General features: G+C 42.3%; 1 protein-coding gene across 3 annotated transcripts in view; it reads left to right on the top strand.

Annotated features, from left to right (window-relative positions):
- Window positions 1-12,596, top strand: part of uba7 (ubiquitin-like modifier activating enzyme 7) — an 87,379-nt gene that overhangs the window by 20,286 nt on the left and 54,497 nt on the right. For all 3 annotated transcript variants that reach the window (XM_020493931.2, XM_031836105.1, XM_031836142.1), the window contains exon 16: window positions 1,082-1,280. In XM_020493931.2, coding sequence (XP_020349520.1) covers window positions 1,082-1,280 — 199 coding nt within the window. The remainder of the gene's footprint in view (window positions 1-1,081; window positions 1,281-12,596) is intronic.

Raw genomic sequence — 12,596 nt, 5'->3', positions numbered from 1 at the left:
ATCAGCTGCTCCGGAGCCCTGTTAATCTGCCCCAGTAAGAGCCCATCAGCTGCTCCAAAGCTCTGTTAATCTGCCCCAGTAAGAGTTCAGTTAAGACTCATGGCCTGCCTGTGTTTCTTTCCCAGGCTCAGTGTATTTTACTGAGATGTAATATAGGCCCCTTTAGTGATGGAAAAGCCCCCTGCCTCCTGTGGAGAGTAGTGTCCTCTGGAGACGAGCGCAGACCTCACCGAGCAGGCCCCACAGACTCAGCTGAAAATCACTCCAGCATCTCAGACTAACAGAGTAGGTGTAGGAGAGGATGGTGAGACTGTGTAACACAGGATATATGCTGTGTTAACAGGAACCAGGCATACATGTGACTCAGGCTGGTAGATACTACCCATGGAGCTCTGCACACACTCCACACACCACACACACCACACACAATACACACCACCATCACTCCAAACACTTCCTTCCCCCTCAGATGCAGGGTAACCTCTGACCTTGGGCCAGTTTCAAAGGCAGCACCCCTAACCCCCTATCACCTTCTCAGTAACAATACTACCGACTGACTGACTGTTCAGTGTTGTTCATCTTCCTGTTAAACAGACATTAGGAAGGGTGAATGAGCATATCTTGGGTTTGCCATGCACTGCCTCACCCATAGGAATCCCCTCAGAGTAGGTGTGATAACCTTAGACGAATGCAGGTAAAGGGCACAAGAGGATAGTTACAGTATGTGTCCATGTTTGACCGAAATAGGATCCAGAAATCAGTGTTGTTGAATATGACATGGCTGCTCCTTCTACCACTGTTCAGGTGTTACACAATTATCGTTGGAATTTGAAAGCCGAGGCAGAACTCTCTCTATCTTCCAATGATAAACCCTGGGAGGGGGCGAGAGGAGTATGTTATGAGACCTTGAGTTTTAAAGGCCAACTCATCCTGCCCACCCATCTTACATCATCCCTATTGGTTTCCTTTGCGTTTATGTTTTTAGTCTTTCTGGAGAAACATCGTCTTGAAGGAGATTACATGAAGGTCCATTAGGGGAGAGGTCCAGGTCTAATGATGCTTATGCTATTGTTCCCTGCAGGGATGCTGCTGGTTTCCTGGAGCGCACCCTGGGTCGGGGGGAGGCGGAGGCTCTGGAGGTCCTGGAGTGTGTGTGGGGAGGTGTGGGGAGACAGCGGCCCCAAGGCTGGGAGGACTGTGTCGGGTGGGCCCGTCGCCAGTGGGAGACCCTCTACAACAACAACATCGCACAGCTGCTGCACTGTTTCCCCTCTGACCAGGTAAGAGTAACACAACACACACTGGAAAATCATTGGACATCCAGGGGCATCGCTCCTAAATCCCCAAACGTAAGGGTTTTCTTTAACATTGTTTATGAATTTGAACACTTGGTGGCACTATTGCTCACACACCTTGCCTGTTGAGAATTCTGCATATGATAGACAGATACTGGTTATAAGCCTGTCTTTTGATCTCTGTTACATTTGACAGTGTGCTCATACATGCTCAAGACATATGCCATATGTAGTGGCAAGTTTATATACAGTAAAATGTCCAATAATTAGAAATGGTTCCACATTTTCAGATACCCATTCTCATTTTTACCTTGTAAGACATAATCCAAGAATATATCACCCTAAGCTGTTTTTTAAGCATATTGAACACACCATGAACATATCATGGGATAATTAGTATTTACCAACCCACTGATATGGTATCCTCAAAAATGTCTGAGGCATATAGATTACAGAGAGTGACATCACATTACATGCTGTTACACCTGGGGGTGTCTAACCAAACACTCCCCTTGTGACCCATGGAGCATATGGATTAACCGTTTACAGGACACTGACAACTGGACCTGTCTGGCCTGGTCTGATAAACACTATCTCCCTTCTCTTGCTTCATATAATATGGGTCAATAAAAATTCCTCTGACCGAGACAACCGATTCCATTCCACTCATATCCTGTTTAAAGCCTTATTATTTTTGTCTGGAAGAAATGCATAGCATTTTTGCTCCAAGTCCCCTGAGATAAGCCCGTTTGGTATTGGACTCATTTAGCAGGAAAATGAGTCATTGTTAAACAATTGACCAGGCCGTGCCTCATGCTCTGAAGCACTCAAATTTCTGGGTTACAGTTCTGATGAGTGGCTGAATTACATCACGCAAAATATTGTAATGTACCAAAACAAAGAGAAAAGATCCCTTTGTGTTTGCATTATTTGCATGTAGTGTAACTTGTTATTCTGCAGTGGCACAAGCCATATGAGAGTAGGAAGCTGGGTTTACATGTATTAAAAGGACAGACATTTGTTGTTGGTTTCAGTAAAATGTTTGGGTTCCTGTTGTTCTTCCCCATTTTCTCTCTGTTTTAAAAGGTCATTAGTACAGTTAGGCTGGCTGTGGTTTCTGTATCCTCCCAGAGAGTCGATTCTAACCACAGCTGCTTTCTGGGGAAGTGTGATAAGGCTAGTGTTGGTTAACTTCCACAAAATGTCAATGAGTGAAATACAATGTCCAACTGCCTTACCAGTAGGCTAAAATGCTTTTTGGGAAGAGAAATGCAAATCTATTTTACAGGCATGCGTTTTATGTTCCCCACCCCTTTACCAACAGAAACTGCCCTTATGCAGATTGAATGGTATTAAAGTTTGAGTAAGTTCAAATGTTGTCCACAAATGTACCAACATTTCTATTATACTGTATGCAAATAGTTTATGATTAGTGAATTACTTAATGTAGTTATTTTGTTCGATACTTCTCCCTAGTCATAGGTTGCACCTCCGTCACTCGGTCGCGTCATGCCATTGTTAGGAACGTTCTCAAGCCTCCCTCTTACGACTGCGCTATAGTGGAGCCCTAATGTCTTGAGAGGCCCAGTCATTCTGGACGGGGGCTAGCGACTGTTAATTCTAAATTACAACATAATGCCTGGAAATATGATGACATAGCTAAAGTATTCAAATATTTTGTATGAAACAGCTTTTCCTGCCTTATCATGTCGTCAAATTTACTTTAGACAAATGGCAAAATACATGTACACATACATGTTATTCAATCATTGCACCCACACTAAGTCAGTTCTATTCGTGACGCTGAACGCGGTGTAAGTCCTGCATCTTCCATCTCCTCGGTGGTTTATAGAAGCGTATACCCACGTGCCTTCTCCTCATTGGTGATACTCACGCGTGCGTCCGGTTTGCATTCTGGACCACAAAACGTATTTGCTAGAAACATGATAGTGTTGTAAACAAAGCAAAGAAATTGAACTTCAAAACGTGATGTAGTTTTATTTGAATTTGCAGCTGTTGTTGGTAAGACATTATTCTGCTACCTTCTGACATTACTTACTGAATCTTGAAGACGCCCCTAAGAAACCAGATACACTTCTCTGTAGGGTATAATGGTGGTAGATGGTAGATACCCCTCTCTGTAGGGTATAATGGTGGTAGATAACCCTCTCTGTAGGGTATAATGGTGGTAGATACCCCTCTCTGTAGGGTATAATGGTGGTAGATAACCCTCTCTGTAGGGTATAATGGTGGTAGATACCCCTCTCTGTGGGGTATAATGGTGGTAGATACCCCTCTCTGTAGGGTATAATGGTGGTAGATACCCCTCTCTGTAGGGTATAATGGTGGTAGATACCCCTCTCTGTAGGGTATAATGGTGGTAGATACCCCTCTCTGTAGGGTATAATGGTGGTAGATACCCCTCTCTGTAGGGTATAATGGTGGTAGATACCCCTCTCTGTAGGGTATAATGGTGGTAGATAACCCTCTCTGTAGGGTATAATGGTGGTAGATACCCCTCTGTAGGGTATAATGGTGGTAGATACCCCTCTCTGTAGGGTATAATGGTGGTAGATACCCCTCTCTGTAGGGTATAATGGTGGTAGATAACCCTCTCTGTAGGGTATAATGGTGGTATATGGTAGATACCCCTCTATGTAGGGTATAATGGTGGTATATAACCCTCTCTGTAGGGTATAATGATGGCAGATACCCCTCTCTGTAGGGTATAATGATGGTAGATACCCCTCTCTGTAGGGTATAATAATTCTAGATGCCCCTCTCTGTAGGGTATAATGATGGTAGATACTAGAGGTCAACCGATTAATCGGAATGGCTGATTAATTACGGCCAATTTCAAGTTTTCATAATCGGAAATCTGTATTTTTGGACACCAATTTGGCCGATTTTTTTATATTTATTTATAAAAATAAAAATTAAGTTTTTTACACTTTTATTTCATCTTTATTTAACCAGGCAAGTCAGTTAAGAACACATTTTTATTTTCAATGACAGCCTAGGAACAGTGGGTTAACTGCCTGGTTCAGGGGCAGAACGACAGATTTTTACCTTGTCAGCTCGGGGATTCAATCTTGCAACCTTACAGTTAACTTGTCCAACGCTCTAACCACCTTTCTCTCATTGCACTCCACGGGGAGCCTGCCTGTTACGCAAATGCAGTACGCCAAGGTAAGTTGCTAGCTAGCATTAAACTTATAACCCTCTCTGTAGGGTATAATGATGGTAGGTACCCCTCTCTGTAGGGTATAATGATGGCAGATTACCCTGAGCTGCTATAAGAAGTGCCCCCTGCAGGTAGACTGATTTGAGATCATGCTCAGTGATAAGTCCCTCTCTCCCAGCTGGAGGGGGAAAGCCCATTTGTTGTAGGCCTTTTGGTAGAGTGTTGGGACTGTTGGTAGACTATTGGTAGGCTATTGGCAGACTGTTGGGAGTGTTGGTAGACTATTGGGACTGTTGGTAGATGGTTGGTAGACTGTTGAGACTGTTGGTAGTTGGTTGGTAGACTGTTGGGACTGTTCGTAGAAGAGGACTGGCCACCCCTCAGAGCCTGGTTCTTCTCTAGGTTTCTTCCTAGATTCCTGCCTTTCAAGGGTTTTTCCTAGCCACTGTGCTTCTACATCTGCATTGCTTGCTGTTTGGGGTTTTAGGCTGTTTTTCTGTATAAGCACTTTTGGTAGACTGTAGGTAGACTGTTGGTAGACATTTGGTAGACTGTTGGGAGTGTTGGTAGACTGTTTAGACTGTTGGGACTATTGGGACTGTTGGTAGACTGTTGGGACTATTGTTAGACTGTTGGTAGACTGTTTAGCCTGTTGGGACTATTGGTAGACTGTTGGGACTGTTGGTAGACTGTTGGGACTGCTGGTAGACTGTTGTGACTATTGGTAGACTGTTGGGACTATTGGTAGACTGTTGGGACTATTGGTAGACTGTTGGGACTTTTGGTAGACTGTTGGCACTTTTGGTAGACTGTTGGGACTATTGGTAGACTGTTGGTAGATTGTTGGGACTGTTGGTAGATCATTGGGACTGTTGGTCGATGGTTGGTAGACTGTTGAGACTGTTGGAGGGGGAAAGCCCATTTGTTGTAGGCCTTTTGTTATTGTGTTGGGACTATTGGCAGGCTATTGGCAGACTGTTGGGAGTGTTGGTAGACTGTTGGAAGTGTTGGTAGACTGTTATGAGTGTTGGGAGTTTTTGTAGAGTGTTGGGACTTTTGGTAGGCTGTTGGGACTGTTGGGAGATTGTTGGTAGACTGTTGGGAGTGTTGGTCGACTGTTATGAGTGTTGGGAGTTTTTGTAGAGTGTTGGGACTGTTGGAAGACTTTTGGTAGACTGTTGGGACTATTGGTAGACTGTTGGGTGATTGTTGGTAGGCTGTTGGGACTGTTGGTAGATTGTTGGGACTGTTGGTAGATTGTTGGGACTGTTGGTAGATGGTTGGTAGACTGTTGAGACTGTTGGTAGACTTTTGGTAGACTGTTGGGACTGTTGGTAGACTGTTGGGACTGTTGGTAGACTGTTTAGACTGTTGGTAGACTGTTTAGACTGTTGGGACTATTGATAGACTGTTGGGACTATTGGGCCTGTTGTGACTGTTGGTAGACTGTTGGTAGACTGTTGGGACTGTTGGTAGACTGTTTGGACTGTTGGGACTATTGGTAGACTGTTGTGACTTGGTAGACTTTTGGGACTGTTTAGACTGTTGTGACTGTTGGTAGACTGTTGTGACTGTTGGTAGACTGTTGGGACTGTTGGTAGACTGTTGTGACTGTTGGGACTTTTGTGACTGTTTAGACTGTTGGTAGACAGTTGGGACTATTGGTAGACTGTTGGGACTGTTGGGACTATTGGTAGACTGTTGGGACTATTGGTAGACTGTTGTGACTGTTGGTAGACTGTTGTGACTGTTGGGACTATTGGTAGACTGTTTAGACTGTTGTGACTGTTGGTAGACTGTTGTGACTGTTGTGACTGTTGGTGGACTGTTTAGACTGTTGTGACCGTTGGTAGACTATTGGTAGACTGTTGTGACTGTTGTGACTATTGGTAGACTGTTGTGACTGTTGTGACTATTGGTAGACTGTTTAGACTGTTGTGACTGTTGGTAGACTGTTGTGACGGTTGGGACTATTGGTAGACTGTTGTGACTATTGGTAGACTATTGTGACTGTTGGGACTATTGGTAGACTGTTGTGACTGTTGGTAGACTGTTGGGACTTTTGGTAGACCACCACACCGGCGGTCAGGATTCATGAAGGCAGTCAAATTCCATGTGACCGTTTAGTCACAGTAATTAGGCTTCTCCAAGTTCTGATGCTGCTGGTCATTAGTAGCCTAACAAACTTCTAACTGCCTGGTACTCAGCACTCTATTGTCCCTCTAATCACTCTGACATCAATGCAAATATATCCTAAAATCTAATCAAACACTTCGTGAGTGCATTCTGTAGGCTATGCAATTGTTTGAGAAAACAAGTGATGGCCTCTCGAGCTCTCGAGTGGCGCAGCGGTCTAAGGCACTGCATCTCAGTGCCAGAGGCATCACTACAGACCCTGTTTTGATTGCAGGCTGTATCACAACCGGCCGTGATTGGGAGTCCCATAGGGCGGCGCACAATTGGCCCAGCGTCGGCCGGGGTAGGCCGTCATTGTGAATAAGACTTTGTTCTTAACTGACTTGCCTAGTTAAATAAAAAAGAGGAAGATCCCATCAGCTTTCTATAGGCTACACCTACTATATACTTTTCTCAACTTTCCTAATATTAAGAACATTGCTTCCCTTTACAACAGGAGTACAGCCTACCTGGCTGGTATGAAAATGAACCACGGGAGAAGCGTCCTCCATTCGCTATATACAGTTGAAGTCGGATGTTTACATACACTTAGGTTGGAGTCATTAAAACTCATTTTTCCACCACTCCACAAATTTCTTGTTAAAACAAACTATAGTTTTGGCAAGTCGGTTAGGACATCTACTTTGTGCATGACACAAGTAATTTTTCCAACAATTGTTTACAGACAGATTATTTTACGTATAATTCACTGTATCACAATTCCAGTGGGTCAGAAGTTTACATACACTAAGTTGACTGTGGCTTTAAACAGCTTGGAACATTCCAGAAGATGATGTCATGGTTTTAGAAGCTTCTGATAGACTAATTGACATCATTTGAATCAATTGGAGGTGTTCCTGTGGATGTATTTCAAGGCCTACCTTCAAACTCAGTGCCTCTTTGCTTGACATCATGGGAAAATCAAAAGAAATCAGCCGAGACCTCCGAGAAAAAATGGGAGACCTCAACAAGTCTGGTTCATCATTGGGAACAATTTCCAAATTCCTGAAGGAACCACGTTCATCTGTACAAACAACAGTATGCAACTATAAACACCATGGGACCACGCTGCCGTCATACCGCTCAGGAAGGAGACGTGTTTTGTCTCCTAGAGATGAAGGTACTTTGGTGCGAAATGTGCAAATCAATCCCAGAACAACAGCAAAGGGCCTTGTGAAGATGCTGGAGGAAACAGGTACAAAAGTATCTATATCCACAGTAAAACGAGTCCTATATCGACATAACATGAAAGGCCGCTCAGCAAGGAAGAAGCCACTGCTCCAGAACCGCCACAAAAAAGCCAGACTACGGTTTGCAACTGCACATGGGGACAAATATTGTACTTTTTGGAGAAATGTCCTCTGGTCTGATGAAATAAAAATAGAACTGTTTGGCCATAATGACCATCGTTATGTTTGGAGGAAGAAGGGGGAGGCTTGCAAGCCGAAGAACATCATCCCAACCATGAAGCACGGGGGTGGCAGCATCATGTTGTGGGGATGCTTTGCTGCAGGAGGGACTGATGCACTTCACAAAATAGATGGCATTACAAGGGAGGAAAATTGGATATATTGAAGCAACATCTCAAGACATCAGTTAAAAGGTTGGTCACAAATTGGTCTTCCAAATGGACAATGACCCCAAGCATACTTCCAAAGTTGTGGCAAAATGGCTTAATGACAACAAAGTCAAGGTATTGGAGTGGCCATCACAAAGCCCTGACCTCAATGCTATAGAAAATGGGTTGGCAAGCGTGTGCGAGCAAGGAGGCCTACAAACCTGACTCGGTTACACCAGCTCTGTCAGGAGGAATGAGCCAAAATTCACCCAACTTATTGTGGGAAGCTTGTGGAAGGCTACCCGAAACGTTTGACCCAAGTTAAACAATTTAAAGGCAATGCTTCCAAATACTAATTGAGTGTATGTAAACTTCTGACCCACTAGGAATGTGATGAAAGAAGTAAAACCTGAAATAAATCATCATCTCTACTATTATTCTGACATTTCACATTACTTAAATGAAGTGTTGATCCTAACTGACCTAAGACAGGGACTTTTTACTTGGATTAAATGTCAGGAATTGTGAAAAAAATGAGTTTAAATGTATTTGGCTAAGGTGTATGTAAACTTCCGACTTCAACTGTAAGTGTGTAGATGACAAGTCCATTTTCCCCTGCCCCTGTTCCGAGACAGGTGCATGATAATGGTCCCTTCTTAGTCAAAACAAATTTCACATATATATTTTTTTGTATATGTAAAGACAAGATTAAATCAAGAATAGTCTGATGGGTGACAATATTAGCCTGTTACTTGTATCAATCACAAGTTATGCCTTTTTTGATGACTTTTTCAAATCATAGTCGCACACCTCACCTCAGGCCCACATGCCTGTATGTTTTGATAAGGTTTGTATCACAACTAAAGTGGCCAAATAACTACTTTAAATGAAACACATGAATCCGCTTTACAAGGGGTGTAGAGCCTAACTGGCATACATAAGCAGTGTGTGGAGTTTCAAGTTTGGGGAAGATAATCACATGCATAATCGCATTTGTGGTCACTTTTGATAATGGAACATTCGCTCATATAGCCTACTGTAGTGTCCGCATTGCTGCGCTTATAATATGAAGAAATAGCCTAATAGTTTATCAACATTGTGTAAAAAAGTTTTTTTGATGCTAGTGGTTGTATTAATTTGGGATCTATCGCATCACATGACTGTCCCAGACTATGTTTGGAATATGTGTTTCTCGAACAGAATAGAATAGGTCAACTTTTGTATGGGGGATAGTAGATTGACATAGACTAGTGCTTTTGCTGTTCGTTAGTCCTACTCATCTTGTTGGCTGACGAAAAGTAAATGTGGACAGTTCTTCCAATATCTTCAATGTGCAACTAGGAATTGGATAAGGATGCACGTCTTCACTTGTAAAAGACCAGATCACTTGATGAAGAGCCATGTGAGTGAGAGGTGCTTCGGAGCAAACAGGACTCAGGGAGAAGGGAATTATAATTAATATATTTAGCCCAAAGACATTTTGTTAGGAGGCATTACGGAGACACACAAAGGGGATGTCGCTGTGAATTCAAGGCATTATCAAGTGCTTGTCAAATTGTGAATGAGACTGATGAAGTGTGTACAGCCTGCGCAAAAAACAATGCCATGGAATTCTAAGCTAATTTTGTCTTCTAAATGAACTAGTGTATCCCACAACTATATGGCATAGCTAGATCAGGACCTAACATAAGGACAACTCAGAGTATGTTATTCTGTTCTTCTGAAATACACTACATTTTCTTCATATCATGTTTCTTTAGACCTGTCTAAAATAATAATGGCTTTATTGTGAAGGTGTAGGCTATATTACATAGATTTGTTAGACTTGTTTAAAATGTAGAGGTTCCAAAGGTCTGCATCAGTGGCTTGTAGGAAGCCAGGAGATGCTAAATGTTTTATGTTAATTAACAGTTTATTACCGTGAGACCGGCAGTTATTTGCGTGACAATCACCGGCTGATTATTGTTGTGACCACCACAGCCCTAGTTGGGACTGTTGGGAGTGTTGGTAGACTGTTGGCAATGTTGGTAGACTGTTGGGACTGTTTAGACTGTCGACTGTTGGCAATGTTGGTAGACTGTAGGGACTGTTGAGACTGTTGGCAATGTTGGTAGACTGTTGGGACTGTTTAGACAGTTGAGACTGTTGGCAATGTTGGTAGACTGTTGGGACTGTTGAGACTGTTGGCAATGTTGGTAGACTGTTGGGACTGTTTAGACTGTTGGCAATGTTGGTAGACTGTTGGGAATGTTTAGACTGTTGGGACTGTTTAGACAGTTGAGACTGTTGGCAATGTTGGTAGACTGTTGGGACTGTTGAGACTGTTGGCAATGTTGGTAGACTGTTGGGACTGTTTAGACTGTTGGCAATGTTGGTAGACTGTTGGGAATGTTTAGACTGTTGGGACTGTTTAGACAGTTGAGACTGTTGGCAATGTTGGTAGACTGTTGGGACTGTTTAGACTGTTGGCAATGTTGGTAGACTGTTGGGAATGTTTAGACTGTTGGGACTATTTAGACTATTTAGACTGTTGGGACTGTTTAGACTGTTTAGACTGTTGGGAATGTTTAGACTGTTGGGACTGTTTAGACTGTTTAGACTGTTGGGAATGTTTAGACTGTTGGGACTGTTTAGACTGTTGGGACTGTTTAGACTGTTTGGACTATTTAGACTATTTAGACTGTTGGGACTGTTTAGACTATTTAGACTGTTGGGACTGTTTAGACTGTTTAGACTGTTGGGAATGTTTAGACTGTTGGGACTGTTTAGACTGTTTAGACTGTTGGGACTATTTAGACTATTTAGACTGTTTAGACTGTTTAGACTGTTGGGACTATTTAGACTATTTAGACTGTTGGGACTGTTTAGACTGTTTAGACTGTTGGGAATGTTTAGACTGTTTAGACTGTTGGGAATGTTTAGACTGTTTAGACTGTTGGGACTATTTAGACTATTTAGACTGTTGGGACTGTTTAGACTGTTTAGACTGTTGGGAATGTTTAGACTGTTTAGACTGTTGGGACTATTTAGACTATTTAGACTGTTGGGACTGTTTAGACTGTTTAGACTGTTGGGAATGTTTAGACTGTTTAGACTGTTGGGACTATTTAGACTATTTAGACTGTTGGGACTGTTTAGACTATTTAGACTGTTGGGACTGTTTAGACTGTTTAGACTGTTGGGAATGTTTAGACTGTTGGGACTGTTTAGACTGTTGGGACTGTTTAGACTATTTAGACTGTTGGGACTGTTTAGACTGTTTAGACTGTTGGGAATGTTTAGACTGTTGGGACTGTTTAGACTGTTGGGACTGTTTAGACTATTTAGACTGTTGGGACTGTTTAGACTGTTTAGACTGTTGGGAATGTTTAGACTGTTGGGACTGTTTAGACTGTTTAGACTGTTGGGAATGTTTAGACTGTTGGGACTGTTTAGACTGTTGGGACTGTTTAGACTGTTTAGACTGTTGGGACTATTTAGACTATTTAGACTGTTTAGACTGTTTAGACTGTTGGGACTGTTTAGACTGTTGGGACTGTTTAGACTGTTTAGACTGTTGGGAATGTTTAGACTGTTGGGACTGTTTAGACTGTTTAGACTGTTGGGAATGTTTAGACTGTTGGGACTGTTTAGACTGTTGGGACTGTTTAGACTGTTTAGACTGTTGGGACTATTTAGACTATTTAGACTGTTTAGACTGTTTAGACTATTTAGACTATTTAGACTGTTGGGACTGTTTAGACTGTTGGGACTATTTAGACTGTTGGGACTATTTAGACTATTTAGACTGTTGGGACTGTTTAGACTGTTTAGACTGTTGGGAATGTTTAGACTGTTGGGACTGTTTAGACTGTTTAGACTGTTTAGACTGTTTAGACTGTTTGGACTGTTGGGACTATTTAGACTATTTAGACTGTTGGGACTGTTTAGACTATTTAGACTGTTGGGACTGTTTAGACTGTTGGGACTGTTTAGACTGTTTAGACTGTTTAGACTATTTAGACTGTTGGGACTGTTTAGACTGTTTAGACTGTTGGGAATGTTTAGACTGTTGGGACTGTTTAGACTGTTTAGACTATTTAGACTGTTGGGACTGTTTAGACTGTTTAGACTGTTGGGAATGTTTAGACTGTTGGGACTGTTTAGACTGTTTAGACTATTTAGACTGTTGGGACTGTTTAGACTGTTTAGACTGTTGGGAATGTTTAGACTGTTGGGACTGTTTAGACTGTTTAGACTGTTTAGACTGTTTAGACTGTTTGGACTGTTGGGACTATTTAGACTATTTAGACTGTTGGGACTGTTTAGACTATTTAGACTGTTGGGACTGTTTAGACTGTTGGGACTGTTTAGACTGTTTAGACTGTTGGGACTGTTTAGACTG

This window comes from Oncorhynchus kisutch, linkage group LG1 (assembly GCF_002021735.2).
Source record: "Oncorhynchus kisutch isolate 150728-3 linkage group LG1, Okis_V2, whole genome shotgun sequence".
Taxonomy (NCBI): Eukaryota; Metazoa; Chordata; class Actinopteri; order Salmoniformes; family Salmonidae; genus Oncorhynchus; species Oncorhynchus kisutch.
The sequence above is the reverse complement of the archived record's forward strand: the minus strand, read 5'-3'. Positions and strand labels throughout refer to the sequence as shown.